The following is a 19,863-nucleotide window of genomic DNA, read 5'->3' on the forward strand; positions in this document are numbered from 1 at the left end:
TACAATTTAAAATTGTAATCATCTTTTATCAGATAATATATCCTTTTTATAAGATATTTATTTAAAACATTATTTCTGTAAAATTTATAATTCAATTTGACTTTAACCAATTTTTAAATTTTTTAACATGTTTACCGAAAAAAAAAGTTAAAAAAATTAGGCAACTGCATTATATTACCAATAATTATTAAACATTTAATAATAGGATGTTTTTTTATGGTTTAAAAATATTCAATTACCCATAAATTCGTTATATTTTTCAAAAATTTAATTTTTAAATGTGTTTCCACCTCATCAGCTGTTCCTTTTTCACCACAGCTATAAGGTCATACTGATTTTCTTCACCGCGAAAAGAAGAAGAGCATACGCACAGCTGATTTGTATAACGTGCTTGAACTGCACGTTTTCCTTATTATTTTTGATTTTAATTTTGAAATCCCCGCGCAGAATGCAAACGGAAGGAAAGTTCAAGCGGAAACGCCCAAAGAAGAAGGGTAATCGCTTCATACAAAACGCCAAAGGCTTCGCCAAGCAGGGAATATTTGGTCGTGGCACTCACATCGATGATGAGCAGTACAGCTATTTCATCAACATTCTGGACGCCATGAAGGCTGGCTTTGAGGATACTGAGGAACGGGGTAAGTATCTACCTTATTAGACCGATTATTTTATTAATACGCCATCCTTTCAGTCAACATGGCCAATAACGTTTTCGATCAAACTAAAGACCAAGAAGTACATCTGGCATCCAATCAGATTGTCTCCAAGGCACTGGAGTCCTTGGTGGGGTTCGTGGACAACACACAGTTGGAGCGGTTTTTTGAGAAGTTCGGTGGCACTCTCCGTCCCATTTGCTCGGACCGTTTTGCCTCCCACGTCCTGCAAAAAATGGTCGAGATAGCCTTTCTGCGAGGAGTGGGCCAGTCAGCAGTGTCAGAAGCCAACGAGGATGTGAGCGCCACCAAGAAGGCTAAGCCAGACGCGGCGCAGGTCGAAGAGGAGTACAACCTGAGTGCAGACTTCAGCGAGGAACACCGGGAGGCGTGCCGACAGTTTGTGCTGCGTATCTCCAAGTTCATGCTTAACAATCTGGAGGACTTTGTGTGGGATACTTGTGCCAGCCACATCATGAGGACGGGTATTCTGTGTCTGGTGGGCATGCATGTTCCAAAGATAGCTTTCGAAAAGGGTGGCGCCGAAATCGCCAAGCACCGAAAGATGTACACGGTACCGGAAGAGTGGCAGGAGGTGATGAAGGAATTTCCCCAGCGCCTGGAGATGTGGCCACAGTTTCCGGAACTGCCCTATCAGGAGCACTCATCAGCGCTTCTGGGAATAATTTGTTTGGCACTAAGTGTGACGGATAAGAATCTTCTAAAGCACTTTGGAAAAAAGATTCTCACACTAAGTCTGCTGCTGCCGAACGATGAAGAAAACGATGATGATGAAAAGAAGGATGGAGATGTCAAAATAGAAATCAAGGATGATGACGAGGAGGATAAGGAAGAAGAAACGAATTCCAATGAAAATGCTGAGAACAACGAAGAGAAGAAAGAAGATGCCCCCGTTCTGCCAAAAGTTTTTCATCATCAAAGTTCGGTGATCCTGCTCGAAACTCTCTTAGGTGTGGCGGGGGCCAAGTTATTGACGCAACTATATGCGATGCTCTTTTGTGGTAAGGTGGCCTACCTTGCCCAGCAACATGACACGAACTTCTCTGTCCAACGGCTTCTCCAACACATCAAGGAGGTGAGCGACTTTGAGGCTGTTTTCACAGAACTGCAGCCCCAAGTGGAGCAACTCCTAAGGATGGGGTATACTGGTGTTGTCTCAGCTTTGAGTGCTGCCTGTCTTCGTCTGAGTAGCAAGCAGTCCCAAATGATAGCTGCTATGCAGAGCGCCCTCCACGTCACAGGCGATAAAGAGAAATCCAAGATGTTCTTCACCTGTCTGATCAAGCTGAAGCCGTTCGAGATAATCGGCACCGACGAGTCCAGTGCTGTCCATCTTCACGGCTCCTTGATCGCCCAGCACCTTCTGCAATTCAACAAACCAATCTTCCTGGTCAATTGCATTCTAGATCTGCCAGCCTCGCAGCTGGCTCAGGTTTTTAACACCCCCAACGGTTCTCACATCGTGGATGCCTTCATGCAGAGCAAGTTTATTGGCGAAAAGTCACGTGAAAGATTAATTCGCCAGTTGGACGGCTTTTATGTAGACCTGGCCATCACTAGACATGGATCCCGCGTCCTCGATGAATGCTTCAAGGCCTCCCAAGAGGCCCAGAAGGCGCGAATAGCCAAGGAGCTATTCTCCAAGGCGAATATGCTCAACGGTTCTCCTTACGGGCGAATAATTTACACAAAGTACCGCCTAGATACGTACAAACTTTCACCTAGCCAGTGGCAGGAGAGTCTATCGAAGCAACTGGGATCCGAGCAACCAAAGGAAGGGAAGCGAAAATCGGCCAAGAAGACGGCTGTGGAAGCGTTTAAGGATATTTTAAGCTAATATATACCTTTAACACCGATTAAATTTTTCTAATTAAGTGAAAAATGTGTTTAATGATTGTAGTTTTATAATTTTTTCAGAGAGATGGAAAATGGGATCCAATCACGGAAAATTGACAAAAAGTTGAAAAAATATTTTGTTGGTACATTTAGATGCAGATCGATGGAGAATCGATATACTTTTCGTTTAAGGTGTTCCGCTCAAGAATCGGATGAATATTGACAAAAATATGGCATTCGCGGTGGGTCACATTTTGCATCCCATGCCTTTTCAAAATTTTGCAGGGGACCCCCTAGAAAAATTGACAAAAAATTGAAAAAATATTTTGTTGGTAGATTTTGATGCAGATCGACGGAGAATCGATCTAATTTTCGTTTAAGATGTTCCGCTCAAGAATCGGATGAAAATTGACAAAAATATGGCCTTCGCGGTGGGTCGCATTTTGCATCCTATGCCTTTTCAAAATTTTGCAGACCCCCTAGAAAAATTGACAAAAAATTTAAAAAATATTTTGTTGGTAGATTTTGATGCAGATCGACGAAGAATCGATCTACTTTTCATTTAAGGTGTTCCGCTCAAGAATCGGATGAAAATTGACAAAAATATGGCCTTCGCGGTGGGTCGCATTTTGCATCCTATGCCTTTTCAAAATTTTGCAGACCCCCTAGAAAAATTGACAAAAAATTGAAAAAATATTTTGTTGGTAGATTTTGATGCAGATCGATAGAGAATCGATATACTTTTCGTTTAAGGTGTTCCGCTCAAGAATCGGATGAATATTGACAAAAGTATGGCCTTCGCGGTGGGTCATATTGTCCATCCCATGGCTCTTCCAAATTTTGCAGGGGACCCCCTAGAAAAATTGAAAAAATATTTTGTTGGTAGATTTTGATGCAGATCGATGGAGAATCGATATACTTTTCGTTTAAGGTGTTCCGCTCAAGAATCGGATAAATATTGAGAAAAATATGGCCTTCGCGGTGGGTCACATTTTCCATCCTATGCCTTTTCCAAATTTTGAAGGGGACCCCCTTGGAAAATTGACAAAAAATTGAAAAAATATTTTGTTGGTAGATTTTGATGCAGATCGATGTAGAATCGATCTACTTTTCGTTGAAGGTGTTCCGCTCAAGAATCGGATGAAAATTGACAAAAATATGGCCTTCGCGGTGGGTCATATTGTCCATCCCATGACTTTTCCAAATTTTGAGGGGGCCCCCTAGAAAAATTGACAAAAAATTTGAAAAATATTTTGTTGGTAGATTTTGATGCAGATCGACGGAGAATCGATTTACTTTTCGTTTAAGGTGTTCCGCTCAAGAATCGGATGAAAATTGACAAAAATATGGCCTTCGCGGTGGGTCACATTTTGCATCCTATGCCTTTTCCAAATTTTGAAGGGGACCCCCTCGGAAAATTGACAAAAAATTGAAAAAATATTTTGTTGGTAGATTTTGATGCAGATCGATGGAGAATCGATATACTTTTCGTTTAAGGTGTTCCGCTCAAGAATCGGATGAAAATTGACAAAAATATGGCCTTCGCGGTGGGTCACATTTTGCATCCTATGCTTTTTCCAAATTTTGAAGGGGACCCCCTAGAAAAATTGACAAAAAATTGAAAAAATATTTTGTTGGTAGATTTTGATGCAGATCGATGGAGAATCGATATACTTTTCGTTTAAGGTGTTCCGCTCAAGAATCGGATGAATATTGACAAAAATATGGCCTTCGCGGTGGGTCACATTTTCCATCCCATGCCTTTTCAAAATTTTGCAGGGAACCCCCTAGAAAAATTGACAAAAAATTGAAAAAATATTTTGTTGGTAGATTTTGATGCAGATCGATGGAGAATCGATCTACTTTTCGTTTAAGGTGTTTCGCTCAAGAATCGGATGAAAATTGACAAAAATATGGCCTTCGCGGTGGGTCACATTTTGCATCCTATGCCTTTTCAAAATTTTGAAGGGGACCCCCTAGAAAAATTGACAAAAAATTGAAAAAATATTTTGTTGGTAGATTTTGATGCAGATCGATGGAGAATCGATATACTTTTCGTTTAAGGTGTTCCGCTTAAGAATCGGATGAATATTGACAAAAATATGGCCATCGCGGTGGGTCACATTTTCCATCCCATGCCTTTTCAAAATTTTGCAGGAGACCCCCTAGAAAAATTGACAAAAAATTGAAAAAATATTTTGTTGGTAGATTTTGATGCAGATTGATGGAGAATCGATCTACTTTTCGTTTAAGGTGTTCCGCTCAAGAATCGGATGAAAATTGACAAAAATATGGCCTTCGCGGTGGGTCACATTTTGCATCCTATGCCTTTTCAAAATTTTGAAGGGGACCCCCTAGAAAAATTGACAAAAAATTGAAAAAATATTTTGTTGGTAGATTTTGATGCAGATCGATGGAGAATCGATATACTTTTCGTTTAAGGTGTTCCGCTTAAGAATCGGATGAATATTGACAAAAATATGGCCATCGCGGTGGGTCACATTTTCCATCCCATGCCTTTTCAAAATTTTGCAGGAGACCCCCTAGAAAAATTGACAAAAAATTGAAAAAATATTTTGTTGGTAGATTTTGATGCAGATCGATGTAGAATCGATCTACTTTTCGTTGAAGGTGTTCCGCTCAAGAATCGGATGAAAATTGACAAAAATATGGCCATCGCGGTGGGTCACATTTTCCATCCCATGCCTTTTCAAAATTTTGCAGGAGACCCCCTAGAAAAATTGACAAAAAATTGAAAAAATATTTTGTTGGTAGATTTTGATGCAGATTGATGGAGAATCGATATACTTTTCGTTTTAGGTGCTCCGCTCAAAAATCGGATGAATATATCCAGAAATATGGCTTTGGCGGTGGGTCACATTTTGCATCTTATGCCTCTTCAAAATTTTGAAGGGGACCCCCTTGGAAAATTGACAAAAAATTGAAAAAAGATTTTGTTGGTAGATTTTGATGAAGATCGATGGAGAATCGATCTACTTTTCGTTTAAGGTGTTCCGCTCAAGAATCGGATGAAAATTGACAAAAATATGGCTTTCGCGGTGGGTCACATTTTGAAAATTTTAAAATGTTATAAAACGTGTAATTTAATTAAGAGTAAGAGTGTATAAGCTCAAGCTTCAAGTATTAATCTTGACCTAATCCCATTGCTCTTATCTGTCTGGCTGCGAGATTCAACTTTCAATCGTTCAAGCTCAGTTGCTTGGCATCAACCAAAGCTGAAACATTCATTGAAGATGAGCTACTTACACGGAGCTCTTCTCTTAAGCCTGCTGGCTACCGTTTGGGCCTTTGCGGATGAAGCCATCTTCGAGGAAGAGGACATTTACAACCAGGCACTGCCACCGGTGCCGCATACGGGAATCACAGTGCCCGGAACCAAGTGGTGTGGTCCAGGAAACACTGCCTCCAATTTCGAGGATCTGGGCCGGGAACGGGAAACGGATAAGTGCTGTCGAGCCCACGATCATTGCGACGAGATTATAGAATCTCATAATGCGCTCCATGGATTGCCAACAAATACAGATTGGTTTCCGATGTAAGTTATTTGAAGTCCTCTATTGATTTTTCAAGGCTTGTGAACTTTGCTTCCTTTTCAGCCTCAAGTGTACGTGTGAGCAGGAGTTCATAAACTGCCTGCAGGCGGTTAACACCATGACCTCCAATACTTTGGGCCGCATCTACTATGGCACCAGGAGCAAGTGCTTCGCTATGGGCTACCCCACCAACGGATGCAAGCAGTATCAGACAGGAACGCTCCGCAGCCGCTGCATTCTGTACCATGTGGAAAAGTCAAAGCCCAAAATCTGGCAGTTCTACGACATGCCCTTCTATTCAATCCACAAGACAAAGGCGTGACCAGAAAGTGAAGATTTGTAGCTGTCTGGAGATTCTTATCTACCTTCGAACTTTTTTAATTAAATATGTACATATAATGGAATAAAATTCGTTAAACAATTCGTTATCATAGAAATACATAAGTCTTTCTAGATGTTTTTTCAAATATACCCATCTTAAGGTAATTAAAATTGAGCCTATTTTTTATTTTTGTTTACAAAATAACTACATACATCGCATAATCAAAAAGCTAAGTAATCATTTTCTGTTTTGTTTTGGCTACAATTCAAGTTGTACAATAAATTAAAGCTTATCAACGTAGGTCAATCCTGGGTTCAAGCATCCGAATCCTCCTCGCTACCGGTGACGTGTGTGTAGAGAGCCAAGTCGTAGAACTGCCAGGTCTTGGGCTTTCCCTCGTCCACGCGGTAGCTCAAGCAGCGCTTCTCGAACAGATGCCTTTGGTGCTCCACGCAGGAAACAGTAGGATATCCGAAGCCGAAGCACACCTCCTTGCTGCTAAAGTATATGCGTCCAAGTGCCAGGGATTGGTAGTTTTTTAGACCAGTGAGACATCCGCGGAACGCAGCTTCACATTCACAGGAGAAACTATAAAAAATGAAAGGTATTTTAGGGAAAATGTATACTTTTTACAAAGGATTTCTTACATGGGAAATACACCGTCATTTAGAAGACCAAAAGCCTCCTCGTAAGGTGATATCTTCTCTTTGCAATTGTCATGAGCGCGACAACACATGTCCAGCTCCCTTTCACTGCCGAGGTCATCATAGTTGTCGGCCACGTTGCCAGGACCACACCACTTGGTTCCTGGGACTATAACACCCATTCCCATAACTTGGGAAACGCAGGCCACCGTCAGAAAAGTAGCTAATAATAAAGCTCGAGAAAGCATTGTCTACGAAGGCGGGTCTGGCAGACGACTGATCAAAGGGGATCTTCGCACATTCGAAATTAGTTGAGACGATTAAAATGCCGAATAAGAATGAGCAGCGAATACTGATTGCGCCTAATGGGCTACCAGATGATCGCCTCTCCCAATGAGACAACACATTTTGTTATAATAAATACTAGATACAATTAGACGCTCACATACAGATAGGTATAAGTACAAAACTGGCGGACCCAAGTCCACATTAAAGCACATTAGTTAATACAGGCAAGTAATACACTAAACGGAATTACACAATAAAATATGATACTTCAATCCTCTGCGAGCTACGCCTCGCTCTTTTGTCGGTTCTGCATAACCTGACGCAGCTGGGGAAAGGTGCTCTTCGTCGGTGCCGGATGAAGACGAGCACACAGCGAGGTGAAGGGCTCATATAGAGACGGACGCTCCATAGCATTCACGGTATAGTGTTTGATACGTTCTCGCTGACACCAAAGATTGGCTCGGTCCATGACCTTCTCCACGGGATTGGCTGCTGCCCTGGCCCGAACATTTGCCAGCACAACTACTGGGATTTCCTTCTTTTCCTTGTGCTTGTCAATGTCCGCCTTTATGTCGGCCAACATATCCAGGCTGCGTGGATCCGTCGGGTCGTAGACCAGCACGAAGGCATCCGGAAACTGAAGGTAGTGGCGGGGAAGCTGTTGCTGCTCGCCTTGCAGCCCAGCAGAGTCGTAGATGCGCAGTGTCTCGCGGGCTCCACCCCGCCCCGTGTCCACACTGGCCACATAGATGTCCTCGATGGTGGGATGCAGTTCCTAAAATACAATTCGACCTGTGTAAACATTCAGTTCTAACGATTCCGCCCACTCACCGTCTCAGGGTTGACGTGGCCGTAAACGAGCTGCTCTATAAGCGCCGTTTTACCCACACCCTTCATCCCGCAAACGAGAACTTTCCCGACTTTACCAATCTTGGCATTCAGCATTATTGCAGCAAAACGAAATCAGGGACAAAAATAAATAAACAAAACTTTCCCTGGCTTCCTCTGCCAGTGTGGCCAAATGTGGATTGTGGCCAAATGACAAATAGTTGTTCTAACTGTGGATCTGTCGGAATTAAAAAGAACTGCCCGCGCAATTCAAAGTTTTGTTTTCAATTTTTAAAATTTAAATGGAAAGAAAGATCCCCCAAATGTCTGAATTAATATTCCGTGAGGATCCCAACACCATTCAGTTTTTATAACTAAAGAAATTTCTTACTTTTATTTTTCCCAACTTCTTTGGTATCATTGGAAGTTTATTCCTGTCATATAATGTGCCATTAAAGAAATACATTTGTTCTTACATCTAATTCCTAGCATTTCCAATATACAAATGCTGCAAAATCTTTTCTTAAAACTCGTAAAAGAGTAGAAACTCTGTGCTCTTAAATTATTTGTTCTTAAGCAAAAAGATATGGTTTCTCCTAATTGTGGCTAAGACCACCGCAGTTGATATCTTAGCTTTCGAAGGTGAATGCGAGTTTGAAAAACCACATCCCACAAGGGACTGCTGATGCCATATCCCAGGGATTGGTGTGAAAAGTGATGATGGTAGTGATACCGCTTCATGTGCACAAAGGCGCTGGTGATTGGGTTTCCATAGTGGAGGTAATAGTGCATCAAATCGTAGCACAAATACCCCGTCAGAGCTCCGGACAGAACTATACGCGGATGAAGGAGCATGAAGCTGAGGGGCGTATAGATGATGGTGGCCAGCACGGCTCCCGGCAGCGGCGGGAACACTAGGCGCATTGGATCAAAGGGAACTTTATGGTGAAGTCCATGGATCATGAAGTGGAACGTGCAAATCCAAGGTCCACTATTGCTTTTTAGCTTAACATGGAATACCCAGCGATGAAGGGTGTACTCCAGGAATGTCCACAGTAGAACCCCAAACAAAAAGTAAGCAACTACCTCCACAAGCTAAAATGAAAGAATGTGTTAGATTTTGATAAAAGGTGTGTCTTTTTGGGTAACTTACCTGACTTTTGTTTTGCCAACTCGAGGTGAACTCCTCCGAAGCAAACTTCAAGATCACAGGAATCCAGAAAGATGGCACAAGCCACCAAGGTGTTTTGGTTAACATCTCAAGGTACCAGGGACCAAAGAGCCGGAGTGGCCTGTCCACAGGTTTGTGGACCCACTCATCATAGTTTTGGGTGATGTTTGCAATCTGGGGAAGCATAGCCTTTGACCAATCCACCAGGTGCTAGAAAATTAACATTAAACTATTATTTTTAATGTATTTAATTTATTAATCTTTTATATCCTTTTTTAAACCTTCGCGCTATGTATTTTTAAAATCGAATTGTCTTTTATTTCCTAACCCTATGTGGGCACACCTTTTCTGCACCTGTCAAACGGTCCTATCAACAAACGAGGTAGCTGGTTCAAAATCGTCATTCAAACTAACTTGCCCCAACACATACGACGCAGTATCCGCTTTCCGTAAACGTGAACAGATTTACTGAAATATATCCGTCCTGCTGATAGTCCGGGAGCAGACGGATCATGTCGAACACATCGGTTCGCCCAATTCCCACGCTGAAGGGCATGTTTGCGGTGCCGCGTAAGTTACATTTTGTAATTAGCTACGACCATGGCAACCGGTGGGTAATATGTTTTGGCTATTTTTTAATCCTCAGGCGTCACACAGTCGCGAAACTTCCTCAAGGAAAACAAGGTTAGTCTCCGTTCGCTGGAGAAGACCACCAGCCAAAAGTTGGCAGCTAAGGAGCCAGTGCGTCCCAAATGGATGCCACCGCTCCGAAGGACAGCTTCTGAGGTGCGGGATCCAAAAGGAAACAGAGCTCAGGCAACGAAAAAGTCGGTTCCGGGGACAGTTCAGCATACTAGCAAAAGCTCCCGGTCCAATAACCATCTGGCTATCGCGATTCCAACAGAAGGCGAGCGCTTTGATGGGCTAGAGGATAGGGATCCGCTTTTCTATGCTCCCTCGGAGCCGGTGGAGGCAGAAAACCTCCTGGACTCTGGATCTGAGCGTTCGTCAGAGCGCTGTCAGTCATGCGGCACTCATCGCAGCTCTACCAGTATTGGCATTCAAACCGAGGACATCAGAGATGAACAATACTTAACTAATGCTCTCAAAAGGTAGGTTATTATCCTTTATTCGTATATACTCGTATCTCACCGGTGCTTCTTATTTATAGATGCAATTTTGATGGAAGATCTGTTTTTGAGGACTCTTCTCAAAAATACGGGGAAGATGATGGGAACTTTGGCTATGAAGGCTATGGCTATGATAACGAGCAGCAGCTGGAGCAATTACCACTGTCAGGTCGCTCAAACGGCTCGAAGGATAACCGATTTCAAATGTCAGAGGCCCTGGAAACCATGCCAATGCGCCAGGTTGACCCAAGGGAGGAAGGTGGCTCGGACGAGGAGGCCCCACTTAGCGCTCGCAGTCGCGTAACTATGGCCTCAAACGTCACTACCACAACTACAAAGTCCAAGCGCCGCGAACACAAATTGGGATGTAAGTACATAACTGGTATACTACATTTTAGGTTCTATTACATGTTTGTTATCCCTAGCTCGTGATGAATTACGTTTGCCAAAGTACTTGGAGAAAGAAAAACGCGAACGGGCAGAGGCTAAGCAACGCGCAGAGTCCCGTGATCCTGATTGTCCCCGTGGACATATTTTGCTCACTGACCAGGAACGCTTGAGCTATCTCACGGGTGCTCAAAAACGTAAGTCAAACTAATAATTTTAAAAACTGTTTCCTAAAATCCCTGTTTGTTTTATATAAAGGCTATGAACACCTCGTCAACGAACTAAATCACATGCCTATGACTGCTCAGACTTTGCGTGTCCGCAGTCGCAAGGCGGAGATCGACAAGGAACTGGCCACCGTGGAGGAAGAGATTCGCATTTACTCCAAGGCAAAGGTCTACGTAATGCCAAATAGGTCCCGCCAGCTTTAAAATTCTTAAAATATTGATACATTTGACTGACTTAGATGCTACGATTTTCGAAAAACGAGCGTGCCTTAAGAGACTTGACTTGCGTTAGTTATATATATTTTTTAGCTGAGCTTGGGAACACGGGCTACCTAGCTAGTCACTGCCTCTTTAAAACCGAGTGTTCCCAGCAGCCAGCCAAAGCAGTTACATATTAAATGCCGTCAACCGTACTTACCTCCATGCTGTCATCCAATTGATTATTATTTTTGTCTTCAGTTTGTGTGCTGGTTTGATTTCTCTCCTTCTGCTCGCCACCTGATGTGCTTGGCCTTCTCTTTCGAGTGTCCTGCGAGTCGATTTTGTATTCCTGCATCAGATACATGGCGGCGTCCGAATGGGGGGGAGCCTTTAGGAAGCGAGCTGTCATATCCGATTGGCTGAGTCCTTTGAGGGTGTTGATGCCCCCCGGATGTTTGTGCATAAACTTGGACAGGTCGTAATACTGCTGTCGGTATTTGACGATGAACTTGTCATTAGCCTCGGCTTCTTTGGGATGAGCATCCATTATGGTGGGCTTCGATGGGGCAACTGCAATGCAAAACACGGTCGGATAAGATAGTGTTCTTTGAACAAACTCATTATAGCCGCTGGTTATCTGCCAAACTAATAACTTTGCGTGTTTACTTCTAACACGTTACTATATTGTTGATCCTCTTATCATCCTGTATCAGTTACGGTCAATTAAATTTAAATAGTCACTCTGACAGAATTAGGGTCCTACATTAATCTGTGCAATAAAAAACGAAACAATTTCAAAGCTATGAAACTTTTATCGCATAACCTACATATTTCCCTCAAGTGGGAATTGATAAAAAAGCTTAGGTTCTAAGCCACTTTAAATACATCATGAATATAATAAAAATGGGCCTTAAATCAAATGGGATTTCTTGCAAAATACCGGAAGTTTTGCCAAATATTCAGATATCGTTTACCTAGGCTGATTAGAACTAGAAGTCTAGACTCTAGGCTGAAGTACATACATGAAATATAAATAATTACCAAAATTGAGCAAGCCACCTACAAAAGATAAGAATTTAATATTTTTTTGGAATACTATCTGATGAATATTACCACGAAAAGGATTGGCACTACTAATGGAGTCAGATTTAAAACTTTCCACTACAGCTTGGTCTTTTGAAGACAAGTCTTTTATTTTTTCTTTAATTGTTAGGGTAATCAATATAATTGCACCGTTTAGGGCACATCGCTTTCAAACTATAATTGCTATAGATAGAAAAATGCAAAGAAATCGAACAGAATGCGCATTTCTCTCCAGTGGGTGGGTGTTCCATGCAATAATGTGAACTTGGCATTTGCAACCTTGCTCAACCCGGCCGCCAGATGTTTCTTTCCTCAGATGAGTGTGGCGCGTACGGGAGATCCGTACAAACATTCCCATTCTTTTGGGCCTGGGCTGTCTACGCGCCAAGTGGAGCGTCGCCATTCCGCCTTCTAGTACATCCCCATATATGCTTCCATTTCTATATAGTTTTCAGTTATCATTTCGCTGATATGGAAGCCTGTAAGCGGTGGGATTTGGGGCTGACGAGTGGGAGTTGGTCGGGTCGTTTGTCAAAGTCGCAAGTTCTAAGTCCCGAATCGGGGAGGAGCAGGTGCTCTGACTCAGACCCCGACGCACTGCGTCACATTGATTAATAGTTGGTTTCCCTATCTGACAATCGGATAGGCTGGGCATTATCTGCCTAGTTGTCATATGTACTTCCCCCTCCTGGACTGGCTGTTCCTACATAGATTTCCATATATGCGACGGTTCCATCAAACGAAGCCATCAAATCCACTTGTGTTTACACACTCGGTTAATGGGTTTTGTTCGGAAAAAGGTTACAACTATCCGTTTATTATCTATCCGGGTTAGCAGTGCCCTAGATGCTGACATGCCTGGTCAAGGCGTGTCGAATATTACTAGCCGGTATCTTATCAACCGCTGTTGACAAAATATTGAATAATTGCCTACAAAGATAGTATACACTAGTACACTTCCATATATTATATTAACTTAAGACCAAAGACAGGTTCTTTTTCTGTAAGGGGCTTGGATAGTTATTTCACTGTGGAACGACTTTCTAGAAGGATGGTATCCTCTTCCAGCAATTTGCATAATCAAGTCACCTTTGGGGGATTACTTATTAATCGCAGACGCACCGGGCTTTTATTCAAACAAATCTGGCCTAGACCGAGTTCCGAGTGGGCAGCGGAGCCTCAGACCGCACGCAATGCAACGCAACTTTGAACTGAACCATCGCCCACCCACCCAGCACATCCACACCCGCGAGCAGCAGCGTCGACGGCGGCGCTGGCCGAGGCAGAGCTGCGAGCGGCTAGTTGTTAGTTACTAGCTTCCAGCTCCTGCCACAAGATAAGCGATAAGATAAGCTCTCCCGGTCGAAATAATATATATATGTATATATCCCATGCCCATATAGTTTTTAGTATCTTTTGGGAGAGTGTCGGTTCATGCTTACCGGGCCGGCTTTCTGCAGCCGGCACATTCCGAACCGAACTCTTATCGCCCGATTTGCAAGACATTATGAATACCGTTATCACAGAGTGTTCTAATTCTACCAAACAATCCTGACGTAGATCTCGATAACGATACATGGTTCTGTACTGGCCGTGTTAGACTCTCGTTATCAGGACTCGGGTTAGATGAGTCACCATCGTGGAGGGATACGATCGGAGTTGTTTGGAAATGATTCATATAATAAAGAATATATAATACGAATATAATAAAGAACTCAATTAAACAGCTTAGACCAAGGATTACTCATAGATAAGACAGCTCTTTAATAGTTAAGATTTGAGCCTATGGTTATACAAATTACATGTTTTAGTCTATCTATTGGGTGTTAACTCGGTCAAATGTGTCTATTAAGTGGTTGTGGCTTAAACCCAACTGGAAGTTCAACTAAACCACATTTAATGTTACGAGTTCAAGCCCTAATGGAGCAGTTATAAGGCATCAGCCTGCCTTTGGATACCCAAAGCCACAACCCAGTTCCGTCATAAATGAACTTTACCAACTGCACTGAGAGAAATGCCATTAATTACAGCCTGGACACATTTGTTGAACACGCCCAGAAAATTCCTGTTGATCGAAAATACCAGTGTTTCAAATTTATGAGGCATTTGTGTGGCACACTTTCACACTTCCGAGCCAGAGACCCGAGTCCCACCTGTGGGTGGGTCTATAGTCTGGGGTCTGGAGGCATGGAACCTGTCTAGGGCCAAGCCCGTCAGGCCACAGGGATGGGGAAGTGGTTCGCTGGAAAAAAATTTAATTATATTTGTATCAATAGTCGGTGGATCCTATCGGTTAGCCTCCAAGGGAGTCAACTTGATTGGCCAGGGCTACATGTTGACTGAACAGGAACTAATTACCCACCAATGTGTCAAAGACATCAATAACCATCAAGCGGTGGAGCAATACGAAATAAACCCCATCATAGTTGAAATACCTTCAAATGGGAAATGTTCAGAGAGGCACTCTTCAATCATTTGAAGTTTAAAGGCACCATAAATCAGAAGACCGATTTTCTATAAATACCCAGTATATCAACCTATGTATGAAAATCATAAAAAAAAGCGATTGCCCAAAACCAATAATCATGATTAGGTTCCTAAATATTACTTTTGTAGATACTAACGTTCTGTAGCATTGGAGGGGTGTTAGTTTATCGGCTACGATAAGATCTTTATGAGGTTTACTTGACTGTGAGATAGTGATTACAGTGTATACATATCGGATATATATCTCTACTTATAACAGTGTGGGCCTTATAAAACATTTCTATTTTAGGATCCTGGAAAACACTTCCTTTTTGTTTCCCTAAGGTTTTCTACTTTTTTTTTTTTAGTCGTTACCTAAGGTTTTCCCTAAGGTAACGACTACTAGTATAGTAGAACAACTAGTAGTAACGATGTTTTACAACAAAAATGTCGATAAATGTCTTATTCAATAAAAAATAATCCAATAAATAAAAGCAATGAATAAAATAGTTAAAATAACAAAAAATTACTCTGTTCTGTCATGTAGAGAATAGTCTGAAATTTCTGATGCCAAAAAGTATGCTATGATTTTTTGTATATTTCAACATAAATTCAAAATATTTTTGTGGTCTACCGGAAGTTCATATTTTCTTTCTTTTTTTCAAGTTTTCTAAACTTTCAATTTAATTTTCTTAGTATCTTCCTATTTCATACATATTATAAAATCAGCTACATCTTCAGAGTTTAGAAATATTTTTAAAGAAAAAGCACAAATCTTAAGTAAAAACTAGCTTGTAGCTATAGCTATTATCTATTCCTATCTATATGGTTTAAGGTTGCAGATACTTTATACCAGAGGTTAAATAAATAATTAAAAGATAATACCCCCTTAAGTTCAACTTAATAAACCGAATATTAAAATAAGAAGTAATATATTTAAGCTTTTTGCAATCAAAATATTTATTCAATATTATTATCTTAAGTCTAGTTTGTAATTTATCCAATTAAATCATATATTTTTCAATAACATATGCCCGGACACGAATCAGTGACCTTTCCCATTGGCAGCCAGCTTGGTGGTTCCATTGCTGTGACCATTGGCCTGAAGTTTCTTGCCGTTAGAGGAGGATTCAATGCCACAAGATTGGCCCAAAAGCTTGGCCTTTTTCACTGGTGGCTCATTCGCAATAGTAGCGAAATCGAACTATAATAAAAATAAAAAATAATTAAACTGAAATCAAACATTCACTGCTGATCTTGCTTACCCTTTGCTCGAGGGTCATGTGGGAGATGGGCGGGAGACCGATGCAGCCACGAAGGATGTTCTCGATGGCGGCCCGCTGGCGGAACAGCGAGTTCACAACCTGAGAGCCCTGGGGAACCAGTGGGGCCTTGCACAGGTAGCTCAGCAGGGAGAGAACGGGCTTGAAGGGAACCCAGGGGGCGGACTCGTTCTCCGCGTTGCGTAGCTGGATGCGGGCACTCAGTTCTCCCAGGATAACCAGGTCCAAGATCAGGGGCGTGGCCAAAAGCGAGTCCTCGCACGTATTGTGAATAACCAGGGTGTTGTGTCCACCCATCATGATCTCCGAGGTGTACTCGTCCATGGCCCGTTTGCTATCGCCAACATAGGGCACGTACTTGATGACCACCACATGATCCGGATGCTCATCAGCGCCGTATAAGATCTTGTTAGACGCCACCATGTCGTCCACCACATTGCTCTTGGAGATCTGCACCAAAAGGCATGGATCAGGGTCTAATACTTAGAGGCTTTCCGATTACTTACCTCCTTGGAGCGGAACTGCTGGGGAGCAGATAGATTCTTGCCGTCGTTGTTGCCCAGGTGGTTGTAGCTAGCGATGGACACTGGTTTGATGCCAGCACCCACCAAAAAGTCCACCAGGACACTCTTGATCTTCGTCTGACCCGACTTGAAGTCATCCCCGGCAATGAAAACCTTTTTCTCTTCGGCCAACTGGATGAGTCCGGGTACAAAGGTGTTCTGAGGCGAACCATTGATGTAGGTGCACTGAGAAAAAAGGATATACAATCAACAATGAAATCTAAGATATGTAGTAGTAACTCACCCCCTCAGCAATGCTGGCCATGGCGAAGATGGTCGACGGGGACACCTCCGAGTTGTTGGCCGCCAGGGAAGCGAACAGCTCCTTGCTGGTGGTGTTCAGTCCCTCCTGGACTTCGCAGAAGCGCTCTGTGTTGGCGGTCCACAGGACAATAATGGACTCAACACCACTACGTTGCTTAAAGTCGCGAATGTCGCGGCGAATCTGCTCGTACTGCTCCTGGCGAGTGCCACGGATGACATTGTCGGCCCGCTCGGACTGGTTGGCTGCAATAAAGTCCGGATCATAGATGGACGGACGCGGCCGGAGCTGGGAGAGCTGTTCGTATATCTGGTCCTGCAGAGCCACGTCCAGGACCTCGGCCCTGCGCATGGCGTCGCCCAGATGCAGCCGGCTGATGTCCCAGCCATCTACCACAATGTTGTCGGGCTCCACCATGGGCAGCAGCTCCTTCATGGGCACGTAAACATCGCCGCCAACCTCGTCCGATCCGACAAAGACTGTGGAGGCCTGAGTAATGGATCCAAACCAGTTAGCCTGCTGGACTCCAGTCCTCTTGCGCCACTTAAGCTGGCGCCGGTTGGCCTCCAGGGCGGCGGTCAAGGTGGATCCATTGTTGCCGCCCCAACCCACCAGCATAACTCCCAACTTGGGAACGTGACGAGCCGTCCGTATCTTCAGCGCCGTAGTCTGGGGGTGCACCTGCAAAAATTAGCCATTGATTAGGTTTGATTAGCCAGTAGCTCAACCCATTTGTTCTTATTATAGGTCCGGCCCGTCCCTCTTATCGCACAGATGGCCATTTCATATCGTACCACCCCGGTCAGGTAGCAGCATAAATTATGATCGCGTGATTTCTGCGAACCAGATTTTGATACCCATTGAGGGTAGGAATAAAAGGCGTATAGGTGATTGGGTGGCTCTTGGCAACAGGTGGTTGATAGGGTGATGGCTTTTAAGAGTCAGGTGTTTTCGAAGAAATATCTAAACTGTCTGGAATAGAAATGAACCATCGACTTCAATAAAGTCTGACGAATGCCCAATTCAACATTTCTAATCCGAAAACTTTGGTATTACCTAAGAACAAAATATAGAATCTATAATATATCTTAATATATACATTTTAAACTTCCTCGATTCGTTAGACTTCCTACTTAAAAGGCCCTAGAGTCCATATCTCAGAGGTATCTTTAAGTCGAAAGCCCCCCCAAAATCTTGAAATTTTTATTTTTAAAATTCTTTGTCCGATTTGTGGCGAGTCAATGTGCTCTTTGATTTGTATCAGAAATAAAAAACTGATGATTGCATTAGCAATTCGACAACCTGCTGGGTGCAAAGTCCATCCAGAAGTTGGACAAAAACAAGAAGGCAAGTTTGCCGGCCGGCAAAATTATCATTCCAATTATTATGTATGACAGAGTGGCTCTTTTCGAAAGCTAAGAGAAAAAGATTTTCCCCAATGAAGGGAGCCAGCTCTCTTTGGTTTTATCGCCTGACATTGACCTTGAACCAGGCAGCAGGCAGCAGGCAGGCAGGCAGCGTGGGTGGGTTACTGGCTGAGATGGAGGGATAAGTGCACTGCATGGCTGGGTGGCTGGGGTAGCTGGGTGGGAGGACGGGAGTGGAACATTGACCACGTACTGCAACCGCATTCAGTTGGGACTGGGTAATCGGGATTCAATATGGGTTTACTTTGCCATTTTATTTGCTTAACTGAAATTCAATAGCACCCGCTGACCAAAAACGGCGCCTGCGCGCAGAGTCACGCCACCCACACCCCAGGATGGTGCGATATGAGCGCCGTTTATCATCAGCTGTTTAGGCGGAACTGTGCGGGTAATCAATAAACTGTAACTGTAACAGTCCACCGTCCACAGGTCCATGTAACCGTAGGTTCTAGTGTAGGGTGTAATGGAACCCACCCACCCCCACCTCCGAACACGCTTATCGCTATTTTTATCTGCAGCGAATTGGGGAGCGGCGGCATATTGGATTGGATTCCCTACTTGGAACAGATGTTTCCTCGGCTAGTAAATGGAAATTTTCCCCTATCTTACACAAAGAGTTATAGATTTTTAATAGTTATTTAAATAGTTTTCTTAATTTCCTCTTCTAGAAAGCTAAGTGTAATACCCCCCCCAAGAGTAAAGAAAAGTTCAATGTGAAGGTCAGTGGGGTAGTAAGCGGAATATTCTCTCTTCTACCCTAAATTTCTACACTGAACGAAAAGCTTTCACTTTCAACTTCTCACCTGCAGTTGCCCGGATGCAGTGCGCTTCACATGGGAGGTCTGGTACTCGTAGTCCGTCTCAATGAAGTCATCATTGACCTGAACCTTCGGGGAGACAACCTCCAAAGTTGAGTTCTTGGTGGGCTTCATTCTGGCTAGGGTGTGTAGGATTTCCGTTTGTTTTTCGTAGCTCCCCTCCTTGATGTTGGAACTTTTTTGTTTATCAATTAGCGCGTTTTGGGGCTGTTTTTTGTTTCGTGCCTTATTTTTTTCCAACCTCTGCGAATTCTGGATGGAACACGACGATGTGGTCGAAGCAAATTTCCGCGGCGAATGACTTGCCCGAGTGGGAATCGCACCGCTTTTATATACTTCCCGGCTGCTCCCGTTGGAGCTCTGTCCCGAGTTCTCTGCTGCGCACTTGAGAGAACCGAACGATATCGGAAATTTTCCGGCGTGCGTGGGATTCTTCAATCAGCACCACGAAGTCCAGCTCGCTCTCTTAATTTATGCCCCCAGAGATCTCTCTACAGGTGGCTTCCAATGTAATTATTGGGATTTTAAATTCTATATTTTAAGAGAATCGGAAAAGGAATATAAATACTTCTCTTTGAAGGGCAGGCTATCTATCAAATCATAATTTATCTGAAGCTTAGCTAGAACTGGACTCTAATAGGGAAAACTTTCCACTGCATTCAATTAGTTCAGAAGCCAGCTCGAATTTCTATTTGTTGA

At 43.1% G+C, this 19,863-nt stretch overlaps 7 protein-coding genes across 8 annotated transcripts; 3 read left to right on the top strand and 4 right to left on the bottom strand.

The window, feature by feature from the left end:
* Positions 1-275: 275 nt before the first annotated feature.
* On the top strand, positions 276-2,556 carry LOC108122402 (nucleolar protein 9). Its single transcript, XM_017236972.3, has 2 exons — positions 276-638; positions 692-2,556. Exons 1-2 carry the CDS (start codon positions 449-451, stop codon positions 2,509-2,511), a joined length of 2,010 nt encoding a protein of 669 aa, XP_017092461.2. The 5' UTR covers positions 276-448; the 3' UTR covers positions 2,512-2,556.
* A 3,162-nt stretch (positions 2,557-5,718) lies between these two features.
* Positions 5,719-6,501, top strand: sPLA2 (secretory Phospholipase A2). Its single transcript, XM_017237120.3, has 2 exons — positions 5,719-6,066; positions 6,128-6,501. Exons 1-2 carry the CDS (start codon positions 5,765-5,767, stop codon positions 6,384-6,386), a joined length of 561 nt encoding a protein of 186 aa, XP_017092609.2. The 5' UTR covers positions 5,719-5,764; the 3' UTR covers positions 6,387-6,501.
* Positions 6,502-6,550: 49 nt separating this feature from the next.
* On the bottom strand, positions 6,551-7,415 carry LOC108122498 (phospholipase A2). The gene is made up of 2 exons (XM_017237121.3): positions 7,034-7,415; positions 6,551-6,974 (listed from the first exon to the last, which is right to left on the bottom strand). The coding sequence occupies exons 1-2, from the start codon at positions 7,276-7,278 to the stop codon at positions 6,701-6,703; spliced, it is 519 nt and encodes a 172-aa protein (XP_017092610.2). The 5' UTR covers positions 7,279-7,415; the 3' UTR covers positions 6,551-6,700.
* A 73-nt stretch (positions 7,416-7,488) lies between these two features.
* On the bottom strand, positions 7,489-8,350 carry kappaB-Ras (NFKB inhibitor interacting Ras like 1). The gene is made up of 2 exons (XM_017237119.3): positions 8,150-8,350; positions 7,489-8,093 (listed from the first exon to the last, which is right to left on the bottom strand). Exons 1-2 carry the CDS (start codon positions 8,261-8,263, stop codon positions 7,602-7,604), a joined length of 606 nt encoding a protein of 201 aa, XP_017092608.2. The 5' UTR covers positions 8,264-8,350; the 3' UTR covers positions 7,489-7,601.
* A 200-nt stretch (positions 8,351-8,550) lies between these two features.
* Fa2h (Fatty acid 2-hydroxylase) lies at positions 8,551-13,545 on the bottom strand. Of its 2 annotated transcripts, none has more exons than XM_017237116.3 (4): positions 13,468-13,545; positions 11,480-11,832; positions 9,300-9,527; positions 8,551-9,241 (listed from the first exon to the last, which is right to left on the bottom strand). In XM_017237116.3, the coding sequence occupies exons 2-4, from the start codon at positions 11,807-11,809 to the stop codon at positions 8,753-8,755; spliced, it is 1,047 nt and encodes a 348-aa protein (XP_017092605.2). In that variant the 5' UTR covers positions 11,810-11,832; positions 13,468-13,545; the 3' UTR covers positions 8,551-8,752. The 2 variants fall into 2 exon arrangements, with proteins under 2 accessions (XP_017092605.2, XP_017092606.2); XM_017237117.3 differs by having other exon boundaries at positions 13,435-13,536.
* On the top strand, positions 9,692-11,474 carry LOC108122494 (uncharacterized). Its single transcript, XM_017237115.3, has 5 exons — positions 9,692-9,887; positions 9,964-10,429; positions 10,489-10,814; positions 10,873-11,031; positions 11,093-11,474. The coding sequence occupies exons 1-5, from the start codon at positions 9,830-9,832 to the stop codon at positions 11,263-11,265; spliced, it is 1,182 nt and encodes a 393-aa protein (XP_017092604.2). The 5' UTR covers positions 9,692-9,829; the 3' UTR covers positions 11,266-11,474.
* A 2,201-nt stretch (positions 13,546-15,746) lies between the features above and the next one.
* On the bottom strand, positions 15,747-19,474 carry Inos (Inositol-3-phosphate synthase). The gene is made up of 5 exons (XM_017237161.3): positions 19,150-19,474; positions 16,902-17,600; positions 16,601-16,843; positions 16,077-16,544; positions 15,747-16,015 (listed from the first exon to the last, which is right to left on the bottom strand). Exons 1-5 carry the CDS (start codon positions 19,276-19,278, stop codon positions 15,857-15,859), a joined length of 1,698 nt encoding a protein of 565 aa, XP_017092650.2. The 5' UTR covers positions 19,279-19,474; the 3' UTR covers positions 15,747-15,856.
* Positions 19,475-19,863: the final 389 nt, after the last annotated feature.

This window comes from Drosophila bipectinata, chromosome 2R, assembly GCF_030179905.1.
Source record: "Drosophila bipectinata strain 14024-0381.07 chromosome 2R, DbipHiC1v2, whole genome shotgun sequence".
NCBI classification, from domain to species: Eukaryota; Metazoa; Arthropoda; class Insecta; order Diptera; family Drosophilidae; genus Drosophila; species Drosophila bipectinata.

What these genes read in the sequence shown, in the direction of transcription:
- kappaB-Ras (XM_017237119.3), bottom strand. Translation starts at nt 8,263, where the DNA reads ATGCTGAATGCCAAGATTGGTAAAGTCGGGAAAGTTCTCGTTTGCGGG. An exon ending in GCCACGTCAACCCTGAGACG is followed by an intron (nt 8,094 to 8,149) that starts GTGAGTGGGCGG and finishes ATTGTATTTTAG; the next exon opens with GAACTGCATCCCACCATCGA.
- Fa2h (XM_017237116.3), bottom strand. Translation starts at nt 11,809, where the DNA reads ATGGATGCTCATCCCAAAGAAGCCGAGGCTAATGACAAGTTCATCGTC. An exon ending in AATTGGATGACAGCATGGAG is followed by an intron (nt 9,528 to 11,479) that starts GTAAGTACGGTT and finishes TTAATTTTCTAG; the next exon opens with CACCTGGTGGATTGGTCAAA. An exon ending in GTTGGCAAAACAAAAGTCAG is followed by an intron (nt 9,242 to 9,299) that starts GTAAGTTACCCA and finishes CTTTCATTTTAG; the next exon opens with CTTGTGGAGGTAGTTGCTTA.
- LOC108122494 (XM_017237115.3), top strand. Translation starts at nt 9,830, where the DNA reads ATGTCGAACACATCGGTTCGCCCAATTCCCACGCTGAAGGGCATGTTT. An exon ending in GGGCATGTTTGCGGTGCCGC is followed by an intron (nt 9,888 to 9,963) that starts GTAAGTTACATT and finishes TTTAATCCTCAG; the next exon opens with GCGTCACACAGTCGCGAAAC. An exon ending in TCTCACGGGTGCTCAAAAAC is followed by an intron (nt 11,032 to 11,092) that starts GTAAGTCAAACT and finishes TTTTATATAAAG; the next exon opens with GCTATGAACACCTCGTCAAC.
- Inos (XM_017237161.3), bottom strand. Translation starts at nt 19,278, where the DNA reads ATGAAGCCCACCAAGAACTCAACTTTGGAGGTTGTCTCCCCGAAGGTT. An exon ending in TGGCCAGCATTGCTGAGGGG is followed by an intron (nt 16,844 to 16,901) that starts GTGAGTTACTAC and finishes CTTTTTTCTCAG; the next exon opens with TGCACCTACATCAATGGTTC. An exon ending in ACATGACCCTCGAGCAAAGG is followed by an intron (nt 16,016 to 16,076) that starts GTAAGCAAGATC and finishes TTTTTATTATAG; the next exon opens with TTCGATTTCGCTACTATTGC.
- LOC108122402 (XM_017236972.3), top strand. Translation starts at nt 449, where the DNA reads ATGCAAACGGAAGGAAAGTTCAAGCGGAAACGCCCAAAGAAGAAGGGT. An exon ending in TGAGGATACTGAGGAACGGG is followed by an intron (nt 639 to 691) that starts GTAAGTATCTAC and finishes CCATCCTTTCAG; the next exon opens with TCAACATGGCCAATAACGTT.
- sPLA2 (XM_017237120.3), top strand. Translation starts at nt 5,765, where the DNA reads ATGAGCTACTTACACGGAGCTCTTCTCTTAAGCCTGCTGGCTACCGTT. An exon ending in AATACAGATTGGTTTCCGAT is followed by an intron (nt 6,067 to 6,127) that starts GTAAGTTATTTG and finishes CTTCCTTTTCAG; the next exon opens with CCTCAAGTGTACGTGTGAGC.
- LOC108122498 (XM_017237121.3), bottom strand. Translation starts at nt 7,278, where the DNA reads ATGCTTTCTCGAGCTTTATTATTAGCTACTTTTCTGACGGTGGCCTGC. An exon ending in AATGACGGTGTATTTCCCAT is followed by an intron (nt 6,975 to 7,033) that starts GTAAGAAATCCT and finishes CATTTTTTATAG; the next exon opens with TTTCTCCTGTGAATGTGAAG.